The sequence below is a fragment of the Oncorhynchus mykiss genome, chromosome 31, assembly GCF_013265735.2.
Source record: "Oncorhynchus mykiss isolate Arlee chromosome 31, USDA_OmykA_1.1, whole genome shotgun sequence".
Classification (NCBI taxonomy): domain Eukaryota; kingdom Metazoa; phylum Chordata; class Actinopteri; order Salmoniformes; family Salmonidae; genus Oncorhynchus; species Oncorhynchus mykiss.
The window spans coordinates 38,224,808-38,251,128 of NC_050571.1; the positions used below are offsets into that span (position 1 = coordinate 38,224,808).

General features: G+C 40.3%; 1 protein-coding gene across 1 annotated transcript in view; it reads right to left on the reverse strand.

Moving 5' to 3' along the window:
- Positions 1 to 24,724, reverse strand: part of pdgfc (platelet derived growth factor c) — an 87,362-nt gene extending 62,638 nt beyond the window's left edge. Inside the window, exon 1 of the mRNA XM_021584116.2 lies at positions 23,888 to 24,724. Within this exon, the coding sequence (XP_021439791.2) occupies positions 23,888 to 23,999 (112 nt within the window). The 5' untranslated portion in view covers positions 24,000 to 24,724. The remainder of the gene's footprint in view (positions 1 to 23,887) is intronic.
- Between the last annotated feature and the right edge of the window lie 1,597 nt (positions 24,725 to 26,321).

The following is a 26,321-nucleotide window of genomic DNA, read 5'->3' on the forward strand; positions in this document are numbered from 1 at the left end:
AAACGCAGGGAGATAAGTCTAACCCTCTGTCTGGCTCAGCACCAGCCAGTTTACAGACAGGCCACATATTTTTTTTAAGTTCCCTCCACAGCTGTAAGATCTTATGGCAGAGGCTGCTCCGGGCCCCTTTGTAGTCTGAAATGGGCAGCTGGATGTTTGGAGTAAATTACAGTTTTATCTGGGCGGGCCATATTGGCACACAGCTTGCCTCTCAAGATCCACATACTGCTAAAGGCTGATTAGAGATCCAGGTTGTTGGATGGAGAGGTGGAGACTGAAGACAGACGGGTGACCGTAGACCCACTTTTTTTTTTAACATAGAAGCTCTCTAGGCCCAAAAACAGAAAACTCCATCTTGAAATAGTCCACAGTGGAGGTCTTGATAAAGTGGAAATGTAATTTTTAAGAGAGGTGGGTCGACCTTTCAATATTCTTGAACACAGAAAGTGCACAACTTTGGGTTTTTATATCTTGGATCGCAGCTTGGACATTTACCCACATTCACACTCCATAGAGAGCCTCAACTTCACACATCTTCCTCCCACAGAATCCATTACTTGTAAGAATAGTTTATAAGTAAAAATCTCTACTTGTGACTTCTCACCAAAGACCACACTTGTTTCAAAGTCATGCCCTTGAAAACAGGTAGCATTACAGCCATTAAACCACCTACTGTAGGCAGATATTGCAAAGTTGGGAAGTTCATTTTTGGTAAATGTAGGTACATCAAAAAAGAAAAAAAAAACTTCTGACCAACCCTTTAATAAGCTTGGAGCTATTCAAGCGATTCTGGATAAAGCTTTTCAAACGGTCTAAAGTGATTTTCAGCAGCGGCAAATTGAATGATTAATCCTAGCCAGGAAAGGGGAGACAAGCACCAAAGAACATTTTAATCTGGGCAATTAAAAAACAAAATGTTATGGCTTTGCTTTAGTCTCCAAGATGTAGATCTGCTTCTTTAAGAGGGTTCCCCTGTACTTCTAATTAATGGCCGCCTCGCCAGGCTCCCACAACCCAGAGTTCAGCTGTCTGGAGAAGGGAAGCAGTATGGACATTGTTTGTACAGTACCACTCAAAAGGTTTGGACACACCTACTCATTCAATAGTTTTTCTTTATTTTCTACATTGTAGAATAATTGTGAAGAAATCAAAACCATGAATAGCACATACGGAATCATGTAGTAACCAATTTTTAAATAATAAAAAAATAATATATATATGAGAGAGATTCTTCAAAGTAACCACCCTTTAACTTGACAGCTATACAAACTCTTGGCATTCTCTACACCAGCTTCATGAGGTAGTCACCATTTCAATTAACAGGTGTGCCTTGTTAAAAGTTAATTTGTGGAATTTCTTTCCTTCTTAATGCATTTGATCCAATCAGTTGTGTTGTGACAAGGTAGGGGTGGTATGCAGAATACAGCCCTATTTGGTAAAAGACCAAGTCCATATTATGGCAAGAACAGCTCAAATAAGCAAAGAGAAATGACATTCCATTAGTTTAAGACATAAAGGGCCAGTCAATTAAAACGCCACAATACTAACTTCATTGACAGAGTGAAAAGGAAAGAAAGCCTGAAAAGAAAGCCTGTACAGAATAAAAATATTATAAAACATGCATCCTGTTTGCAACAAGGCACTAAAGTAATATTATAACACATTTGGCTTAGCAATTAACTTTTTCTCCTGAATACAAAAGGGTTGTGTTTGGGGCAAATCCAATACAACATACAGTGCCTTGCAAAAGTATTCATCCCCCTTGGCATTTTTCCTATTTTGTTGCATTACAACCTGTAATGAATTTTATGTAATGGATGGACATACACAAAATAGTCCAAACTGGTGAAGTGAAATGGAAAAAAAAAAAAACTTTGTGAAAAAAAAATTCCAAAAGTGGTGCGTGCATATGTATACACCCCCTTTGCTATGAAGCCCCTAAATAAGATCTGGTGCAACCTTCAGATGTCACATAATTAGTTCAATAAAGCAACCTGTGTGCCATCTAATTGTCACATGATCTGTCACATAATCTCAGTATATATATATATATATATATATATATATATATATATATATATATATATATATATATATATATATATATATATATATATATATATATATATATATATATATATATATATATATATCTGTTCTGAAAGGCCCCAGAGTCTGCAACACCACTAAGCAAGGGGCACCATGAAGACCAAGGAGCTCTCTAAACAGTTCAGGGTCAAAGTTGGAGAAGTACAGATCAGGGATGGGTTATAAAAAAAATATATACGAAACTTTGAACATCCCACGAAGCACCATTAAATCCATTATTAAAAAAATTGAAAGAATATGGCACCTCAACAAACCAGCCAAGAGAGGGCCGCCCACCAAAACTCACTGACCAGGCAAGGAGGGCATTAACCAGACAGGCAAGAAAGAGACCAAAGATAACTCTGAAGGTGATTGGAGTATCTGTCCATAGGACCACTTTAAGCCGTTTACTCCACAGAGCTGGACTTTATGGAAGAGTGACCAGAAAAAAGCCATTGCTTCAAGAAAAGAAAATAAGCAAACAAGTTTGGTGTTCACCAAACATATGGAAGAAGGTACTCTGGTCAGATGAGGCTAAAATTGAGCTTTTTGGCAATCAAGAAAAACGCTATGTCTGGCACAAACACAACACGTCTCATCATCCCGAGAACACACCTACTCCCCACAGTTTTTCCATCGGCAGGGACTGGGAAACTAGTCAGAATTGAAGGATTGATGGATGGCACTAAATACAGGGAAATTCTTGAGGGAAACCTGTTTCAGTCTTCCAGAGATTTGAGACTGGGACAGAGGTTCACCTTCCTGCAGGACAATAACAATAACTAAGCATACTGCTAAAGCAACACTTGAGTGGTTTAAGGGTTAACATTTAAGTCTTGAAATGGCCTAGTCAAAGCCCAGGCCTCAATCCAATTGAGAATATGTGGTATGACTTAAAGATTGCTGTACACCAGCAGAACCCATCCAACTTGGAGTTGGAGCAGCTTTGCCTTGAAGAATAGGCAAAAATCCCAGTGGCTAGATGTGCCAAGCTTATAGATACATACCCCAAGAGACATGCAGCTGTAATTACTGCAAAATGTGGCTCTACAAAGTATTGACTTTGGGAGGCGGGGTGAATAGTTATGTTCTGTTTGTCTTATTGCTTGTTTTTTTTTACAATAAAAAATATTTTTCATCTTCAAAGTGGTAGGCATGTTGTGTAAATCAAATGATACACACCACCCCCCAACAAAAATATTTTAATACCAGGTTGTAAGGCAACAAAATAGGAGAAATCCCAAGGGGAGTGAATACTTTTGCAAGTCACTGTATTACTGAGTACCACTCTCCATATTTTCAAGCGGTGGCTGCATTATGTTATCGTTATGCTTGTAATCGTTATTAACGACTGGGGAGTTTTTCAGGATACAAAAAAAACAGAATGGAGCTAAGCACAGGCAAATTCCTAGATGAAAATCTGGTTCAGTCTGTTTTCCACCAGACATGATGAATTCACCTTTCAGCAGGACAATAACCTAAAACACAAGACCAAATCTACACGAGTTGATTACCAAGAAGACAGTGAATGTTCCTGAGCGGCCAAGTTACATTTGATTTGATTTGAAGAGTTTGAAGAATTTTGAAAAGAATAATGTGCAAATATTGCACAATTCACATGTGGAAAGCTCTTAGACTTACCAAAAGACTCACAGCTGTAGTCACGGCCAAAGGTGCTTTTACAAAGTATTAACTCAGGGGTGTGAATACTTATGTAAATTGGATATCTGTATTTTATGTTCAATAAATTTGCAACAATTTATAAAAACACATTTTCATTATGGAGTATTGTGTGTAGATGGGTGAGAAAAAATATAAAATGTAATACATTTTGAATTCAGGCTGTAAGAAGGGGTATGAATTGTTTCTGATGGCACTGTAGCTGGCAAACATAGGTGATCAATTTACACTTCACATTCACTACTTATCTCACTCTGCACAACAATGGATCGTCACTTCACAAAGCTTCGATTTACTCCGTGTGCTTTTTACGTGATAATGCCAGAGATGTCGGTTTTTGGAGGATATATTGGCACGCGTGTTGTTAGGCCCAAGACGAATTAGAGTGCCGGCAAACCATACCAATATATCCTCCAAAACACTGGCTACGGGGGGTTACCAGCATATTCAAATAATGACTGATATATTTTCATGAACATTATTTTGATTGATTTATTCATACTATTTAATCCTTCCGGAAGATATAGTTACGACACAAATCTAGGGTTGGTACCCAAGCCTGCTGGCAGTGTGGTTGCCAAACCCAGTCGTTCAGTCTTTCTGTTCTGCATCTACAGACGCGACCCAGTTGTTTGTTCTAAAATGTTCCAATGCCATGCTGGCTGGAAAAGTTGTTATCCCTTTGCTCTCGAGTTAGCCAACTACGGCTAACTTACAGTCACATCAACAGTGCAGCCAGAATAACAGCAAAGTAGCAGTTACAATGAGCTAATGAGGCATGATTTACCCTGGCAAAGAAAATGTGCTCACTTGTCAGGACACTGTTGTTCAGAGCTAGCCAACAACACAGCTAACACAATCACTTCAAACTGTAGCTGGAAAAACTGCAAACTAGCTGCACTTAGTTTTGTTTTTAACATTTTTTCAATTTCACATTTCTTTGTATATATCCATAAAAAAATAATGTCAGCTAATTCATGATTTCGACTGGCTGAGAAATACTGCCTGCTTGTCGGTCTCGTCCATTACTATGGGGCAGCTGGAGATCACATTTGAATACTGAAACAATGTTGCAAATGACAGTGAGACAGACAGCAAGATTTATACAAATCTCTGCTGTTGAAAACTAAATGTTAGTCTTAACAAAAATGTGAGAACATCTAGAAGCTTTTTATATAGTGGAGACAAAGTTTATAAATTGCCTGGCTGTGCTGATGAGACAGTGGATTGCACAGTCAGATGGAACAGGGTAAATATGCATTTTAACGTCAGATTTACCCGTTGGAAAAGACACTGACATGTAGGATTAGACCCACCCGTTGTATAATTGTAAACAAACATACCATGTGACTGGCTCAATCAATTAGCCTAGTGCACAAGTCGACTGCAGGCATTCACATTTACAAAATAACAAATATTCACTTTTACAAAAGAACAAGCTAAAAACATTTTTTTTAAACGGTATTGACGGTAGAGCTGGGACGAAAAACCGAACAGTATCGACAACAAACGAACCGTCCACTTATCATGGACATTTTGCTGATATCGTTCATTTTGATAAATAACCTATAGGGCCTTACTAGAGAAATTTGAAGTTTAAAATGCATTATATTTACAAAAATGGGTGATTGAAAGCAATTTGAAGGGGCAGATCAGACAAAAACATGTTTTATTTATATTTCCACTCTATGAGGTTGGAATAATACTATGAAATTGTGACAATTACGATATTGCACTTATTGTAAAAAAAAGACTGCCTGAAATTTCTGCTTGTTTGGCTGGGTGGGATACTTTGACCGCATGGTGAAGTCACAATTTCACAGTATTATTCCAACCTCAGTGTGGAAATATAAATAAAACATGTTTTTGTCTGATCTGCCCCTTTAATGACCTGTGGTGTTTTAAAACAAGGGAAATAAATACAGAAAAACATTCGTCATTTACAGCCTCCAGTACTCAGAAACAGAAATATACAATAATATACAAAAAGAGTTTCCCCTCCTCTCTGCCAATAACAGCTAGTTTTCAGGTTACACATCCCTCCCTTTAGGCTCCTCTCTCAGATCGCTCCCAGACAGTCCTAGCAAAATTCTTGCTTGAGAAATTGTATTTTGCTAAGAAACCATTTTTTTTCACTTTGGACCATTTTTCATTTAAAAAACAATTACAGTAAGGTACTTAATTGTTACACAGAAATCATTTGGTATTGAGATAAACAGGGCTGCAATGGACCATTATACTTCTGACTTTCCAAACTCCTCAAAGGGCCTACAGCCTTTTTTACTTAACTGTGGCTACTTGTTTCTCTCCAAAAATAAGCCATTGCATAAGGCAAACAGTCTCGAGAAAAATATATTGCAAAAGCAGAATTATAACAGCAGCAGCCAGTTTTAAAAGCTTTGATATGATCTTTAAAGATGAATATTCATGTGCGGTTGCAATTATGGAAAAATGACTGTCTAATTTCATCCTAGATGGACGCCTGGGAAACAGAGGTTCTCTCTAAAGCAGCTGTAAAAAAAAAAAAAAAAAAAGGTGCAACATGCAGAAAATCGCTCCGCCATTTCCTGGTTGCTAAAATTCTAATAGTTTGCCGAATTAAGTTTGTGAAATTAGGAGAGAATCACTGTACCATCTAAACCGCTGTGAACTATATTTTTCAAAACCTAAAATATTGTATTTTCAGCTGTTTGAAGCTAGTGTAGAAAACCAGAAGTAAATTTGTGAATTTGGTCGGGTCATCCAAAAAGTTACATATTGCAGCTTTAAATTCAAAAGCAGTCTTAAAAATGCTAATTTACATCTTGGTAAACATTTATAGTTTTTGTTATGAGAAGAAACTGCAGTTGAGTCTAGAGATGAAATCACCTATGACCTCTAAATGACCCCATACAAGTAGATGGCTGGTCCAAAAAGGTACAGTAGCAATTGCTTCAGGGTGAAGGGGACAAAGGGCATGTCTCAATGTTCTGATGTTGCTGCTGCTCTTCCTCTAATCTATTTCAACTGAACAAACCTAAAAATGCTGTGAAATAAATATGGTGGATGTGTTGTGAAGTAGTGCTCACCTGTCCAGTTCCTTCACATCAATAGAGGACACAAGGTGAGGAAGCCTCAAGGATAGGACTACTGAGACACACCCATAGTACACTATAACTTAAAGAGGGTGAATATTACGGAACTAGTTTCATTGACTGAAGTTATTTTTTCCTTCTTTAAGCCAACTATTATTCCCTCAATATTTGTTCTTTAATCATGTCAGGTTTGTACTAATACCGCCTTTCTCCTCACGTTTGCCTTTTTTTTACACGCCGGAAGGTAAGATCTATCACAGGTGTTGACGTGTTGTATGTACAGTACATGAACATTTCTGACACACCCTGACTGCTCAACAGTTCCTCTAGCTACTTGAACTTTATGAGTGCCATCAAGACGATAGATTCCAATTTAATCAGTAAATTGTGCAATCCTCTTGATTACTAATTTATTATCTTGAGGAAGTTAGTTTAGTGAGACTAAGAAATCACAGAAGTAGATTACAATTACATCTTAGGAAACTATTGCAAAACATCCATATGTCATGCCTTAAAATGTAATAAAAATAATATTGAGGCGTTTGAATTCAGCACATCCTGTCACACTTTCTCTGAGATATTGCGGGGATCTGTCTTTGAATTGAGAAAACAAGCAGAAAATAAACAGCCTTGTATAACTGATTAATTTCACAGTTTCACACCTTTGACATTATACGGGACACTCCTCTCTTGCTAAGGTAAAACTCATGGTTTCAAGTGGCATGGGGTCCATTCCGTTGGAGGAAAATTTCTACATGCTCAAAATTGGGAGACTTGTAATGTCACCAAGAACATTGTGGACAGACTACAAACAAATCCCTTTCGAATAGAGCCTCAAAATGTCTTCTTAAACTGATTACATGAAAAGTTATTACTTAGCCCACTTCTAACAAATTATTGCCGTATTTGCATGATTACAGTACATCAGGGTTATGATTAGGGCTGTTATGGTGATCATATTACCGCCACATCAGCAGTCACGAATCATGGCCGCAGTCAAATTCCAAGATAATGTTTAGTCAAGGTAACGAGGCTTCTCCAAGCTATGCTGCTGCTGATGGTCATTAGTAGCCTACCAACTTGCTAACTGCCTGGTACTCCACACTCCATTGTCCCTGTAATCACTCTGATGTCAATGCAAATGTCATCGAATATCAAATCCAACACTACATGAGAGCCCATAAGCTCATGTTGAACAACATTTCTATAGGGTATGCAATTGTGTGAGAAACCGTTTTGGTGCCTCTATTAAAAGAGGATCCAATCAGCTTTCTATAGGCTAGGCCTACTATATTTATTCCTCAACGTTCCTAATATTAAGCACACTAATTCGCTTTACAACAGGAGTATAGCCTACCTGGCTGGCATGGAAATTAACACGGGAAAGCGTCCTCAATTCGCTATTTAAGTACACAGATGATATGTATGATTTGCTCCTGCTCCGAGACAAGTGCATAATAATGCTTCATTCAAAAATCTAAACTAATTTCACACATACAGTACCAGTCAAAAGTTTGGACACACCTCATACAAGGGTTTTTCTTTATTCTACAATGTAGAAAATTTTAAAAATAGACAAAAACTATGAAATAACACATATGGAATCATGAGGTAACCAACAAAAGAAAGTGTTAAATCAAAGTATATTCAATGTTTGAAAATGTTCAAAGTAGCCACCCTTTGCCTTGACAGCCTTGCACACTCTTGGCATTCTCTCAACCAGCTTCACCTGGAAAGCTTTTCCAACCGTCTTGGAGTTCCCACATGCTGAGCACTTGTTGGCTGCAGCACTCACAATTCTTGGTCAAATAGCCCTTACACAGCCTGGATGTGAGTTGGGTCATTGTCCTGTTGATAAACAAATGATAGTACCTCTAAGCCCAAACCAGATGGGATGGTGTATCGCTGCAGAATGCTGTGGTAGCAATACTTGTTAAGTGTGCTTTTAATTCTAATTAAAACCACTGACAGTGTCACCAGCAAAGCACCCCCCTCAATAACACACTTCCTCCTCCATGCTTCACGGTGGGTACCACACCACCACTCACCTACTCTGCGTCTCACAAAGCCACTGCAGTTGGAACCAAAAATGCCAAATTTGGACTCATTAGACCAAAGGACAGATTTGCACCGGTTTAATGTCCATTGCTTGTGTTTCTTGGTCCAAGCAAGTCTTGTCTTCTTATTGGTGTCCTTTAGTAGTGGTTTCTTTGCAGCAATTTGAAAATGGAGGCCTGATTCAGGCAGTCTCCTATGAACAGTTGATGTTGAGGTGTGGCTGTTACTTGAACTCAGTGAAGCATTTATTTGGGCTGCAATCGGAGGTGCAGATAACTCTAATGAACTTATCCTCTGCAGCAGAGGTAACTCTGGGTTTTCCTTTCCTGTGGCAGTCCTCATGAGAGCCAGTTGCATCATAGCGCTTAAAGGTTTTTGCGACTGCACTTGAAGAAACTTCCTTTAAAATTCATCTTTGCTTATTTGAGCTGTTCTTGCCATAATATGGACTTGGTCTTTCAGCAAATTGAGCTCTCTTCTGTATACCACCCCTAACTTCTCACAACACAACTGATTGGCTCAAACGCATTAAAGAAAGAAATTACACAAATTCACTTATAACAAAAGGGACCGCTGCTCCCGAGTGGCACAGTGGTCTAAGGCACTGCATCTCAGTGCAAGATGCGTCAGTCACTACAGTCCCTGGTTCAAATACAGGCTGTATCACATCCAGCCATAAATTTGGAGTGGTGCACAAAAGGCCCAGCGTTGTCCGGGGTAGGCCGTCATTGTAAATAAGAATATGATCTTAACTGACTTGCAAGGCCAACAGACTGTTAAATAGCCATCACTAGCACGTTAGAAGCTGCTGCCTATATACATAGACTTGACATCACTGGCTACTTGAATAAATGGAACACTAGTCACTTCAATAATGTTTACATATTTTGCATTACTTATCTCATATACTGTATCTTAGTCTATGCCGCTCTGACATTGCTCCTCCAAATATTTATATATTCTTAATTCCATTCCTTTACTTAGATTTGTGTGTATGTTGTGAAATTGTTAGATATTACTGCACTGTCGGAGCTAGAAACACAAGAATTTCGCTACACCGTCAATAACATTTGCTAAACGTGTATGTAACCAACAAAATTCAATTTTACTTCAAAGAATCTCAAATATATTTTGATTTGTTTAACACTTTTTTGGTTACTACAAGATTCCATTTGTTATTTTACAGTTTCTGTCTTCACTATGATTCTACATTGCAGAAAATTGTAAAAATAAAGGAAAACCCTGTAATGAGTAGGTGTGTCCAAACTTTTGACTGATACTGTATTTCAAAAAAGGACGCCTTAGACAGGATTGCCAATACATACTGACTAGCTCAAAATAGACAAGTGTGCTATATGGCAGACAAATCCAAACTAATTTCTCTGCATGTCCAGCCCACTCATTGTCTCAGCCAATCATGGTTAGCAGGAAGATTCCTGTCTTTCTCTGTGGCTTAACCAACTAGGTTCGTAATTTAAAAATGTTATTCAAATTTACAGATGGCATACAAATGTGTTAAGTCACATGAAAGTTCACATGTTCGAGAAGGCATTTCTGCCAAAAAAACAAGTTAAATAAAAAAATAAAAAAGTTTCCATTCAATTGGCTCTCCTGTGAAGCAGTGACCCGCGACATAGTTTCCTGAAATGAGTCACAAATGTGTTAATTACAGTGAGACCGGCAGTTATTTGCTTGACAATCACAGGCTGACAAAATGCCATGACCGCCACAGCCCTACGGTGGTTCTTCCTTTAAAAGTTGTTGCGTACTGCAGCACAGCTTGTTGGGTGCCGCAGAATTATTTGGCACGTTATTTAAGTGTCAGCCATTGTTGCCAGAACAACGCAATTTACCACAATCTGCCACCATCTACCGCAAACGGTCACGGCATAAGCTCAAAACTTTTAAAGGAAGATCCATCGTAGTTATGATTATGTTGGTACCCCAGGGCCACATTACATTGATTACCATCACGGTGCACATAGCATCGGACTCGTTACTGGGTCTAGCAAAATCTCCTATCTGTTCCAGATACATGCCAACTCAATGACCTAGGTCTAAATGTCTGCATAATGCCTGTCAACAAGTGGGAGGGGAGACGACTTGAACAAACGTTGGCTGTCAAGCTGAGTAGAATGAAATATGGAGTTTGACAAACAGAGGTGACACATGATAGATTGGGCTTGTCAATGGCATCTCATTAACCAGCAGGGCTCCTGGGCGATTTCAATACTGTCAACGATAAGCGCTAATGAGAAACAGCTGAGCAGATGTTTGCCTTGCCGTTGGGGAGAAAAAAAAGAAGGCCTACCACCTTTAAAAATAACCAGCTGACCTGTCACTCTACCACTTTTTATACAGATGGCGATTGGTTGATAAATTAGGCCTCCCTTCAGGCGCTGCTGTTGCTCAATCTTTACCCAGTCTGTCATTCTTTTTTTGGCCCTGACTGCATTATCATGGTAGCTACGCTTGCACTAGCAGACTATTGACATAGGGATAATAGCCCATTGCTATTGTTTCCAAATGTAATCACCTCATGATTGATACAATCCTTGTGTTCTTGGCATTGGGAGTGAAAAGCCTGAGACGATGTTTACCTTAAAAAAAAAATATCTGCATCTGCTGCCAATGTCATTCTGAATTGTCAGACAGCCATGCCTGCCAATAAGACGGACCCATCCTTGCTCTGCTTTAGTGGACCGATTGTAATAATGTGCCTTCATCAAAAAAGGAGATTCCTGATTATCTTGATTGGCCATTCGGTCTGCACTGTGCACCACACGTATCTCCAGAACACAGTTGCTCAAATCATCAGTAGTCGCAAGAGCTACCCAACAGTCCAATGTACATTTTCATTCCATTGGATACCCCCTCCCAGGGGACCTAGTGTGGGTACTGCGAGGGGCAGCATGTGTGTAGTGTACAGGCACAGAGGCTGTCGCCAGAGACTATGCTGGTACCTCCCTCACCATGACCTGTTAGGGTGTGCCGTCCTCACCAAAGTTATGTGGAACCTACTGTGTGAATGGGGGGGTAAGGAGTCTTGTGTATTGTGGTGGTGGGAATGTTAAGGAGCGAGCACAGACAAGAAAAGTTCTCACCTGACAACATGGCCGGCACCATGGAGTAAATAGCCTAAACTTACTACTTCACAGGTGAGGCATTTGACCGTAAACATTTGTTTTATCACAATGCATTTTCTGGCAGAAATGTGACCCATTTCACTTGGCATATGTCACAGGTCACTAGTTCACAAGAGCCATTTATGTTACAACGATTTTGATCAAATTGCATTTTTTGGCAGAAATGCCCTCTCGAGCATGTGAACTTTCAATAGAATGTCACTGCGACAACTGTTTCAGAGCACTCTCATCTGAATATGCCAGAGTGCAAAATAACTGATGACTTTACGAATGGCCATATTCAACAGGTGTTGAGCTGTGTAGGTAAACGTCGGGAAAAAAGCGTAATTACATTGTTTCCATGAGCACTGTTACAGTCACTAACGCTCTAGATAACATGAAAACAGCCTAACCAGCTCTGCTAGTGCGAGTAAAATGGTCAGTTGGTGGGAAGTAAAGCTTAAGATGATTGTGGCATTGCAAATGGTCAGTGTTAACCAGAGTGACTTGACACAACAGGCCAAGCAAGCTGTACAAACAAAAACAACATCTTATTTAATGAAAGGGGTTGCAGTCTGCCGTGAAGCATTCATCCATGTATACGGACGGGTAAGAGTCTAGCTACAGTTTCAGATATTATACATCTAATTTTGTCAGAAAGTTGTTTTCATTGCAAGTTAAAGCTTACTGGTAGCTAGCTATCTGACATTAGATGGATGGCTTGCTAGCTAACATTATGTTTATGATCTGGCTGTACTAATGTTCTCAGGATGCCATTTCACATTGCTGGTTATAGCCTAGTTAACTAGCTAACATTGAACCTATGTGGTTAACTTTATCTAGCTTTGACATTCAGTTTGTATTGCCAGTACTCCATGAATTGGGATTACTGTTCATTGTTAAGCTAGCTAGCGAGCTACATGTCTAAACAAAAGACCAAGTTAAAGCTTACTGTTAGCTAGCTAGCTGACAACCTATCAAGTTAGCCAGGTGTGTCTGACGGTGATTACGGCTATCTATTGTATAATAATGCTAAAATATTTGTTTCTGGAATTTGCCTTTCAGCATCAGTAGAACACGCCCGACTCTCCTTCACCAGTAATACTGAAGAATGGTCTAATGCCTCCAATCAAAAAGACAGCTGGCCCAAGCAAGCACGGGTTACAGATGAAGCATGAGGACTTGCAGCGAGTGGTGAACTTAAACAACTACACCGAGGATAACTCAATAGTATTACCAGGACGCCACCCAGGACAAACATTTTGGTAGAAAGCTGCTGCCAGCCAATGTGACAAAAGCAGCAGTGTGACTCCAACATGACTGGCACTTTCTCTGAGATTCACAGTGGTGTCCTTCACAACACCAGCACAGGGGTCAATATCCCACAGCTGGTTGGACTGGAGGATGGTACGGTGCTGGTGGAAAGCTATGGCTGGCAACACCTGACTCCGTACTTCAGGCCACTGCCACAGATCAATAAGTACCAGCACTTCAGGTGAATATAATTTTAATTTCATTGTATGGGTTTATTCTTCTTATCTAAACTTGGGAGGTGAATTGTAATGTGGTAACGTCTTCAAATGTTTATTTTTTATTTCCTGTTTTACAGCTTCGATGCTCTGTGGCCTGGTGTTGTTGACGCCAAGGAGCAGTTCAGACTCAGTCGGGACCAGGTTTCAGCTGCTGCGCAACGCTGACATCCTCCCATAGATGGTCTGCATGTAGAAGCACCACCTGGACTGGACACAGCTAGACAAATGTATCTTTTTGAGAATATCAGGGAGTTTTGCAATGAAGAGGCTAAGAACATCACATGCCATCACACCAAAGTCAAGGGCAGGACAGAAACAGGCATATATATTTTAACAGATAGGTTGCAAGATCGAATCCCAGAGCTGAACAAGGCAGTTATAACCCACTGTTCCTAGGCCTTCATTGAAAATAAGAATTTGTTCTTTACAGACTTGCCTAGTTAAATAAAAATTAAAAATTGTAGTTTAGAAAATAGTAAAAGTAAAGAAAAACCCTTGAATGAGAAGGTGTCCAAACTTTTGACTGTTACTGTGTATCAACTGTAGCTCAGTAAAATCAGAAATTGTTGCATGTTGCATTGATATTTTTGTTCAGTATAATCTGTAACACTGTAAAGACATTGATTTATTATAAAAGCTAAATTGTTGATACGAATACCTGTCATTAAAATGACAAAGTCATGTGTGGAATATTAAGTTTCTACATTGTGTAAAGCACTATTTTGCTATTGAGATGCATGGCCTTATTTCTATTACAGCATATTGGATGACTGTCATGCATATTCAATTCACCCAGCTCAATGTAACGTTGATAGGTTTAGGCCACTACATGACAATTTTCCCCTATACCCATCATGAGGTTGCTACGACCTAGCCTATGAATTAACGTTTACAACGTAGGTACATAGGTCGAGAGAATAATGGTGATTAACGAAGGTGACAGTGACACATTCAATACAAACGCTGACTGTTGTGTCAATTTGAAACTGAAAGTTATAAAATCACACCGGTTTGAGCTTAAGCTGCAGGAACCACTGTAGAACGATCACACCCGTGTGTTGGTGCATGCCAAAGGGTTAATGTTTCACTATTTAAATGTTTATGAAATTCACGGAGAAGGATGGTCCTCCCCTTCCTCTTCAAAGTTGTATATACTGCTAAAGTTAGCCAATGAGGTAACATGACTGAACAAAGTGTTAACAAAATGGTTAATGACGTGAGCCACAATAGGAAGATACAAATGTTGTGCTGGTAATATGGGTCAGATCTTTTGATCTGGTTGGTCTAGAAGCAAGCCGTTTTATCTGTGGTAATGGTGCAACCCTGACACTAACTCATCTGCACTCACTTTTTCTCTCTAGGGCACTCATAATAACAATAATTTGATGGGACATTAGTTAGTGTCATGGCTCCCAAAATAAAACGAATGGTCGCACAGCTAAATATTTTGTTGCATATCCAACCAAATTGGTTGTACTGTAGAGCCCTAGTCACGTGTTTTTTTGTTGGTGTAAATACAGCACTACGGGAAAAAGCGGGAGGTGTTAAGTCCAGCTGTGTATTTGGATTAATTTGCTAGTTAGCTAAGTGGACAATTTAATCTGGAGACAGGGCATCATTCACTAGTACTTCTGCCAATTTTGTTAGCATTCTGGTAATAGACGCCCAATTGGCTTTTTTGTGTACTTAACCGCTACTACAGTAAATCCTGGGATGAGAGAAGGACGGTATGATGATATGAAAATCTGGCTACCACCCAACCCTAAACGCCCACTACAACGCCCCCGCCTGACCTACCACTTAAATCCCATTTTGATCCAGAAAAAACGTTGCTACCGCTGATGAAAAAATGCTGGGGGAAACACTACAGAACGCAGTGATTTCTGCTAGATGGGCCAGATGCAAAGTCAAAATTGACTATCGAAAGAACAAAAAAAAATGTAATGTTTGGTCTTAATTTAAGGTGAAGTTTAGGCATTAGGGTTAGCGGTGTGTTTAAGGTTGGGTTATGTTTAACATCTGATTTTAAAACGTTGTGGTTGTGCCAGCTAGTGACCACTCTGCAGAGCTGCCTTCAGAACCAGATTCATGTTAAAAATACTAACCTGCTTGATTTTCTGTTGATAAATGTATCTACACTCAAGCTGGGCAATGTCCACATGTAGCCTACACCTATAGGGATTTTAGTAGTTCTGGGATTTATCCCCCGGGAAAGATCTTACAGCAGACATAAGGAGAGACGAGACACAAATAGACAGTTATAGAATATTGTGTTGTAGGACAGCTGAGCAGACTCAAGGTGTTGTAGAACGAGTTTCTTATGAAACACATTCCAGACCCTTGTCCTTTCTATTTTGGAATAACTGATAGGACAGGCTAGCCAGCTGCCGCTATCCCCAAGCTATGCTAGCTAGCTGCTCTCAGCTTGGCTAAACACAAGGTCAGTGCAGATTTTAGCCTAAACATAGAACTGAATTTGCAGACCATCAAGATGGCGAGTCAGCCAGGAGGGGAGAAGTCCTCAACTTAAAACCTTATCTCCATAGCAAAGCTAGTTTAGCTTACCTCGCCATCACTACTTACTAAAGCCCTTGTTTGTTGTGATTGAATGGCAAAGACACACCTAAGAAACACCAAACTACATCCAACACAGCTCTCGTTTGGCTTCAGTCATGGCCGCTACCATTTCTTAATGAGCAATATGAAAAACGAGGTCAGTTCAGTCCCCCTTTAAAAATGGAGTACAACTATACACGATTAATCAGAATTTTAAACTGTATCTAGCTTCCCTCCTCACTCATTCCCTGACTGACCTACAGTATATGAAGCCCAGCATGTGAGAACAGCTGACGTGGGGCTCCTGTAAAACATAGAACTCCTTGTACGCTATTTTTATTCATTAGGGGGGTCCCTGAAGAATTTGCTATCACAAAAAGAGTCCCTGGCCTAAATACGTTTGAGAACCACTGTTCTAGTGGAGCAACAGACACATTGTTCCCAGACTGCTGGGTTGGTAGTCCTGCCACCCTGGACCATGCCAAAAGTGAGGATAAATTGTTATTCTTTGGTGTGTGGGGGCTGCTGGATGCATACATTGGAGTCATGCCTGTGAAACACTCAGATTTATTCAGGAAATCCATGGTCACAATGGAAGTTGTAAAACATAATTAATCAGAATGGCAATTTCTGAATATAATAGTCTGGGTTTGATAACTGGTCAATGATTGAAAGACAACATATGCTTACATAAAATCAAATGAAATTTGATTTGTCACATGCTCCGAATACAACAGGTAACAGCAAAAATCAGCAGTGTAAAAACCTTTATTTAACTAGGCAAGTCAGTTAAGAACAATTTCTTATTTACAATGACGGCCTACACCGACCAAACCCTCCCATAGCCCGGACGACGCTGGGCCAATTGTGCGCCGCCATTTGGGATTCCCGATCACGGCCGGTTGTAATACAGCCCAGGATTGAACCAAAGTCTGTAGTGACGCCTCTAGCACTGAGATGCAGTGCCATAGACCGCTGCGTCACTCCTCCCTGAGCTACTCAGAGTAGAAGATGTTAAGGAGCCTTTTAAACTTGGCACTCTTGTAGAGCTTGCCATGTGGTAGCAGATAGACTGCTCTGCCGGGTGACTAGAGTCCTTCACAATTTTGTGGGCCTTCCACAGACACCACCTAGTATATACAGTTGAAGTCAGAAGTTTACATACACTTTAGGTTGGATTCATTAAAACTGTTTTTTCAACCACTACACAAATTTCTTGTTAACAAACTATAGTTTCGGAAAGTCGGTTAGGACATGTACTTTGTGCATGCCAAGCAATTTTTCCAACAATTGTTTACAGAGATTATTTCACTGCATCACAATTCCAGTGGGTCAGAAGTTCACATACACTAAGTTGACTGTGCTTTTTAACAGCTTGGAAAATTAAATAAAATTATGTCATGGCTTTAGAAGCTTCAGACATCATTTGAGTCAATTGGAGGTGTACCTGTGGATGTATTTAAAAAGGCCTACCTTCCAACTCACTGCCTCTTTGCTTGACATCATGGGAAAATCAAAAGAAATCAGCCAAGACCTCAGAAAAATTGCAGACCTCCACAAGTCTGGTTCATCTTTGGGAGCAATTTCCAATCGCCTGAAGGTACCACATTTATCTGTACAAACAATAGTACGCAAGTATAAACACCATCGGACCACGCAGCCGTCATACCGCTCAGGAAGGAGATGCGTTGTGTCCTAGAGATGAACTTACTTTGGTGCGAAAAGTGCAAATCAATCCCAGAACAACAGCAAAGGACCCTATGAAAATACTTGTGTACCTCCAGTATCTATATCCACAGTAAAATGAGTCCCACATCGACATAACCTGAAAGGCCGCTAAGCAAGGCAGAAGCCACTGCTCCAAAACTGCCATAAAAAAGAGACTACAGTTTGCAACTGCACATGGGGACAATAATCTAACTTTTTGGAGAAATGTCCTTTGGCCTGATGAAACAAAAATAGAACTGTTTGGCCATAATGACCATCGTTATGTTTGGAGGAAAACGGGGATGCTTGCAAGCCGAAGAACACCATCCCAACCGTGAAGCACGGGGGTGGCAGCATCATGCTGTGGGGGCGCTTTGCTGCAGGAGGGACTGGTGCACTTCACAAAATAGATGGCATCATGAGAACGGAAAATTATGTGGATATATTGAAGCAAAATCTCAAGACAGTCAGGAAGTTAATGCTTGGTCGCAAATGGGTCTTCCAAATGGACAATGACCCCAAGCATACTTCCAAAGTTGTGGCAAAATGGCTTAAGGACAACAAAGTCAAGGTATTAGAATGGCCATCACAAAGCCCTGACCTCAATCCCATAGAAATATTGTGGGCAGAACTGAAAGTGTGTGAGCAAGGCCTACAAACCTGGCTCAGTTACACCAGCTCTGTCAGGAGGAACGGGTCAAATTTCACCCAACTTATTGTGGGAAGCTTGTGGAAGACTACCGGAACATTTGACCCAAGTTAAACAATTTAAAGGCAATGCTAACAAATACACTAAATTAGTATGTAAACTTCTGACCCACTGGGAATGTGAAAGAAATAAAAGCTGAAATAAATCACTCTACTATTATTCTGACATTTCACATTCTTAAAATAAAGTGATGATCCTACCTGACCTAAGGTTTAATTGTCAGGAATTGTGAAAAACTGAGTTTAAATGCATTTGGCTAACGTGCATGTAAACTTCTGACTTCAACTGTATGTAGGTCCTGGATGACAGGAAGCTTGGCCCCATTGACGGACTGGGCCGTTTGCACTACCCTCTGTAGCGCCTTCCGGTCGGATGCAAAGCAGTTGCCAAACCTGGATGACGCAACCAGGTCAGGATGCCTTCGATGGTGCAGCTGTAGATCTTTTTGATGATCTGGGGACCCATGCCAAATCTGTTTACATCTCTTGAGTAATTAATATTCTGTGAACATTTAGCATAGTGACCAATCCCTCAATAACCAGCTCTGCTCTTCTTGTACCAAAGCAATGCTACTTTGTTCCCTTCTTTGCAAAACGTAAGCACAGAATCAACAGCAAAATGTTGCATCTGCCTCTCCCAATCCATCTCTATATAAGAAACCATTGCTGCGCTACTTTTTGGTACTTGTTCAGGGTCAAGCTCCTTGTCAATCAATTGCAAGGCAACGCCCAAGCCCGGCGTATTGACAGAACAAGACACTTTCAAATAGTTCTTTGAAAGGGGGCGATGACATCTGCAAAAACTATGTAGACATACCCTCCAGAGACGGTAACCAAGGTCAAAATTGTAAGTCTAATGGAATTCAGTTTACTTTCAAAACAGCCAATATCCCCACAGACAGCTTAAATCCATTCAAGTGCAGGGCTGTTCCAGCAATGTACAAATCCTCAAACACAGCTACAGGTAATCCAAATGTATTCAGTTTGGAAGTGCCAATATGAGCTGCACTCGAGACGAAGCCACCTCAAGAATGATAACGCGCTAATTACCCAGTAGTAATGCACTGATTATGCCAACAGCTATATTTACATTCTCTCATTTAGTCATTTCAGAAATGCTTTCTCCTCAATACATTTTCCAAGGAAATGTATGCCTAGACCGATGTAATGTCTATTTTATGTATGTAACACAGTAGTTACATGTAGCCTATTTCACCTCAATGTTTTTGAATATGCCAATGGATTACGTCAAGTGTGCGTGGCAATGAGCACATAAACCACTGGCCGAAGTGCAGCTGAGAAACAAGAGAAACTTGAGGAAAAGATGCTGCAGAGTAGTAAATGACAGGTATTTGCACTGACAGGTAATCCTAATTTGAGACAGACATACTCATGTCTAGACTGTATCTCCTCTCCCACTCAATGTCAATGTTAGCATTGGGCTATTTACAGTGGCACGTTTATATGACCAAATTTATGAGCTCTTTATATTGTCTCCTCTGGGAAACTCTGTGCTTGGACTCGGTGCTCATTTCCATAATGAATAGATTTTCAGCTGTAGGCCTAATCCATCGATGAAATAGCTAAAGAAGTGCTCACTATATTCCATGTGCTGAAGCAATTGTAGGCAGCTGATAGCAGTAGATTTTAATGAATGTTATCTAAGAATCGCTCATGAATTGATTTTTCCAATGAGGCATTTCATTTTGCAGCAGATAAGGATTTGCAGCAGATAAGGAAAGAATGTTCTTGGGATTGGTTGGCTCTGTCTCTCCAGACAGTTATTTGGTCACTGGTTCACAGGTGGAAACGGACAAATTGTTACATTGAAATGGTTCAAGCTGAAAACAAAAAATGTATTACGTACATGTCACTGCTATTCATGATTTACATGAATCCATAATTGGCATTGACAATCAGTATGCTGGCTATAGTTTAGGCCTTGACTGGTAGATTAATTAAAAAGTTGAGAATCCGCAGGTGTTCCCTACCACATAGTATAGCAAGATTATTCCACACATACTATTTAAAGGACACGGAGGGCATTTATTGTGATACTAAAAGAAAAGGCACACACATTACGCACACCTTTGGCTGGATGGGTGACACTCCTCACAGGGACATATCGATGACAATGTCAAGATGTTTTGAGCTGCATACTGACCTCAAGAGGGCATTGATTCTGCTGAAAACAATAGGTCCTTCCAAAGTATCTGGGGCAATGTTGATACTGCAAATGAGAGAGAAGCTACTGCCTGCCTGGAGGCTTTCTCAGCCAATGCAGAGCTTAAAAAAAAAAAAAACTGTGACCCAGTTCCCTTGAGAAACTCCCTCTTGCCTGAGGAGAATGTACACTCGCTGCCCAAAATGACAAACAGCAGGCAGGCGGTGGCATGCTCGCTTGCCAAATTCAGTGCTCCGATGTTCAAGTTGTACTGACAGCAAAAATATAGACACTGTTATTCACTGTTAGTCCTCACTTGAGACTGAAGTGGTGTGGGGGAAATAAGTCTACATGGACTGCTTGTGGCGACGAGACAGACTGTGTCTCAGCGCGGGAAAGCGCTTGTGTGGTCAGTATATTTTCAGGTATATTTGTATTGCAGTTTCATTGCAAGTTACTTTAAGTAAAGCATCATCCAATTAGCTTTTTTTTCCCTCAACTAGACCGTAGTTGTCAGTGTAGGACAACTACTATAGTGTGAGTAACTGTACATTAGTTCTTTGTTAAGACTTGTCAATTTACAACTTACTCTAACTGAAAACGACTTTTCCCAGAGAAACTTATATTATTAAAGGATAACTGTATATTCCAAATCCTTTTGGTGCCATGTCACCAGTTTTACAGCTATACCGTAATTTCCAATTAAAATATAAACTACTATGGAAACCATTTAACACAATAACAGACTGGCAATGTGAATCCAAGCTGCCAAGCTGCCAACAGCATGGGCTAACAGCTATATAAACCACCCTAGTAAGTCAAGCCAGCAAATGTTGGGTAATAATTGCCTGATAGGGAGAGGCGTTACTTCCTAAACAGAGCAAAACATGCAATACGCTGACTTCAACCAATCCCACGCAACACAAAAGACTATGGCTTTGATGTGAGGAAATTATGCTTGGCTTTGTATGAAACTACAGTAGAGTAAGTAAAAAAATGACATGGAGAGGTTTGGTCAAATCTCCAGATATATATGGGCTAGACTAGAGGGTGACTTGAGATTTGCACCAGTAACATGAATTTTGATGCAAATATCCATTGACATCAATGTATGACATCAATGTATGAAACTAAAGTTACACTTCCATGTACACATTTCAAGTCCCAAGTTCTCAGTCTGTCACGAACAACTATACCACCCCATGTTTTTCTCCCATTATGCATGTTGGTTACAGATTGCCTGTTGACTTGTTCTTATTGGGACCTTTTGAATGCACACTGCACTTCTCTATCCCCATTCCCCAGACATTTCACGTGTACATGTGAAAAACTGCACATTTCCCTATTGGCCTGTGAACCCCGAGTTAATACGTACATGCAGGTGGCGGTAGAAATGACTAGGCAATCAGGATAGATAATAAACAGAGTAGCGTGTGTGAAGAGGGTGAAAGTGTGTGTGTGGGGCGTCAATATGCATGTGTGTGTGTGTTGTGTGTTTGTGTGTGTTGGAGTGTCAGTGTAGTAAGTGTGAGTGTGTGGGTTGAGTACAGTGAGTTTGCATAGAGTCGGCACAAGAAAAAAAAAAAAAGGAGGTCAATGCAAACAGTCCGGGTAGCCATTTGTTTAACTGTCCAGCAGTCTTATGGATTAGGGGTAGAAGCTGTTCAGGAGCCTTTTGGTCCCAGACTTGGTGCTTCGGTACCGCTTGCCATGCAGTAGCAGAGAGAACAGTCTATGACTTGGGTGGCTGGAGTCTGGCTGACCAAAAGATGATATCCTATGTATCAGGTTACCTAATAATCCCCAGTTTACAATTGGCTAATTAATCCCTCTCCCCTGTAACAATTCCCCATGTTGTTGCTGCAAATGAGAATGTCTTCTGTCAATTTACCTGGTAAAATAACAAACCAATATCAAATTGTGGCTGAGCATCAGCAATCAACCACACCAGAGCTCTGGTGAAACGATTACCGCTAGCCAGGGCCTTTAATATCATTCCATGTGTGGCCACTGTTTTAAGAGCAGGTTTTATGGTTCAACAGCCCACTTGTTTTTCTCCATGGCCAGATTGATTAGATGGGGATCCTGGGGCGAGGCTTTGATCAGGGCCCAACGGAAGGACAACACTTCCTGCCCTTGACCTCCATATGCTAACAAGTACTTAAATTAGAGATGAAGTGGTGAAGTGAGAGGTTTCACTCTCACCAAAATAGGCCCAATGGGTTTCTATGGGCTTAATATGCAGACCTATGCTTGTCGCCTGCCTATTGTTAGGGCGGAGACATGAGCATCTCATCATTATATAAAGATCTCTGGTTAAATGCAGATAGAGGAGCCGCATGCAGGAATGTGAAATATGCAAATGAGCTGTTTGGGATGACGGTAGAAGAAGACGACTACTAAAGCTTAAAGTAGAACAGAGTGCCATATGAACTGCCACAGCATGAGGGGGCTCTGCATTAGAAAACGATTTTGGGTTTGTAATGACTTGGTAAGGATGCTGGTAAGTGTAGAATAAACAATGTTTTAGAGAAAGTGATTCAGTATCAGTGTAAAGCAAAAACCTGCAAACTGTTTACATAGAATACATTAATGATGGACAGAGTACATTGCAAGGTCGAGTTGTGTATGCTTCATCAAATAATGTTAAATTAACTGCAGCACTACCTAGGCGAAAGCGCATAGGCTATTTATGCACTTAAGCATGCACACACATAAACCTCATCACAACAACAAACAGCTTGATTCCAAGTTGCACATACTGGAAAGATGTGCTTCACCATGTTTTTTTTTTTATTTTACTTTAAAACGGGAAATGTTTTATTTGACCGTCTAAATCAGTGGGGTTCAAAGGGTAAGTAAAATGACATCATCTGGAGTGACTACCACTGAATGAATGGAGCCTTTTATGATCAGAGAAAACCACTCAGGTCCCCCCTTAAAAAACACACATGGTCACACTTGAAAAGGTCATTTCCACTTCCTATCCCGGATAATGCTGCTTGAGCTGAATAAGATAAGTATTTATTGCCGTTTAAACTCAAGCAAGATGTAGCTTAAACCTGCTCCTCTTACAAAAGCACATTAGTTTATGAGCAGCAATGGATGTGTGAGACTCAACACCTTTATTTCCCAACTCAAACCATGTTAAAAGTGACAACTCTACACACACACAGTCCAAAACACGCAACTTACCGTTTTGTTCCTTTAAACTTGGTTGTTGGAATTTGCTGATGTGACTTGATTCAGCTTCTGAGCCATGTTTTTGGAGAAGCGACACAAGTAGGATGAATAATGGAAGGATCATTTGGATTAGTGGCAGAAGGCGATTACAATGCACTGTTCACGGGACGTTTTCGTTCACTACGCACAACAGTTGTTTGGACGACACCAATGCTGTTTTGGAGACATTTTGTAGCGGACAAACGCAGAGTAAAATCCACATAACCTCATTCAAAAACAGAGTCCTTTGAGAAAAACAATGTACGTCATAAAAATCCTGTAATGTCCACAATAAGAAAACGTTGAAACTAATGGCCGTTATGCGCTAGTCTTATTGGTTCGGATGCGCACCTGTTGCTTTTATGGAAAATTGGCTTGGACGTTAGAAAATTGCTGCTGCGCTTTAAATAATTTCCATATCCAGCTTGAGGTTCCATCAAATGAAACAAATGAGTTACATATTGAGTGAAATATTTCGTAAATGCTGAAATGTACAACTTATTTTTTTTGCCCAGGGAGAACTGCGTTACTGTAGCGACGTTCAGTTTCCAAAATCAGTTTCCAAAGCAATTCCAGTCCAAAGATTAGTAGGCATTAGAATAAACTTCACAGTCGTCGCAGATACCACGAGCGTGCAGCGCAATTTGATACAATTTGTAAAGTGGATGATATTGCAGAGCACACATGACTCCAGTTGTTTGGTGAGGTTGCTGGAGACTGGAACTATTAGCTGTCGCTAAAACCAGGACTACCGCATCTGTATTTTTGGAGAAGCAGACTGCCAACTGACGACCCAACAGGTGCTATACATAAGGAAACTTTTTACCAAAGGAAACTCCCCAGGAAGTTAACTATTTAGTTGCTGCAGCTCTCCTGTTGCATGGTGTCTGAATAACTTACACTCCCCACATCTGCGAAGTCATTAAACAGATTTTTCTGTTATTTTTTTCCACAAGTCCCTGACAAAGTACGTCTACAATATCAAACCATGTGGGTCCATAATGTGTAATGCATTGTACCTGTATTAAACTATTATTTTCATTCTTATCAAATGTAAATTAGAGAATTAATCTATATTATGATCACATCATAAATTAAACACACCAGATTTGCATAAATACAGCATCCACAAATGTCACATTAGAGTCCATGTAAAAAAAAAAGGCTATGTTAACAAAATAATGAACAAAATAAGTTAGTCCTCTTTTCCCTTCTTTGTTGTCGTACCACTTGCTTTAATGCTAGTTCCTTGTGATATCATGCCATTGAGGGTTAATATCATTTTAGTATTGGCAGAGGCACTGTAGGCTACAGAATAACTTTCCCATTTCAACAATGTGAATACTGTAACACAACCTGCACTCGTTCCTTAATCTCGCCATCATTGCCCAGAACGTTTCATAACGGGGGCGGCAAAAACAATGCCTAATGCCTCTTTGGGGAACTGTTTAAGAACGCTCAATTTGTCATATCAAAGCTGTAGACGCCACTGTTACCATTCCCCCTTATGTTCCCAATTTCCACTCTGCAATACAAAGCTGCACCTCATCATGTGCATTTCATGTGGTTACTCTCATCTCATTGTCAGTGTAAAGTGTGTGTGTCCCTGTGTAAGTCTACCAGCAGACAAAACAATCAAAGGAAGTTGCAGACACATTGAACCAATTCACCAAGACAAATGACGCAATGGCAGAGCAATTTAGCCTTGTCTCACATTTCTGAGATATTACAGCCTCAAAGGAAGGCGAAAGGAAATCTTAAAGATGGCTCCACCTGAAAGGTTTTAATGTTTTTAATCCAACATAATGGCGGATAAGAGATTGCATGACTGTGATACACCGGTTGCTGTGTTGCCCCCATGAAGAGTGGCATATAGAGGTCCTCTTTTGCCTGGTTGCAAGGGCCAAGTCCCTTTGTGTAAAGGAGAGTATAACATTCCACCCCTGCAAAAGCCTGCAGCAGTTGTCAACACTTCACATTGTGGAATCTCTCTCTCTCTCTCTCTCGCCCACACACGCACACAATCAAGCATGCACACAAGCAGACATGCAGCGTCTCGCGCACACAATCAAGCATGCACACAAGCAGACATGCAGCCTCTCTCTCTCTATGTCTCTCGTGCACATGCATATGCACACATGAACACAAACAACCTATCTCTCTCTCGTGCACACACACACATGCATGAGCACACTCATGCACACAAGCAGACATGCAGCCTCTCTCTCTCTATGTCTCTCGTGCACATGCATATGCACACACTCAAGCATGCACACACGAACACAAACAACCTATCTCTCTCTTTTTCTCTCTCTCTCTCGTGCACACACACACACATGCATGAGCACACTCATGCATGCATACACCCGTGCTTCCCTCTTTCTCTATCACACAGGCACACACTCTT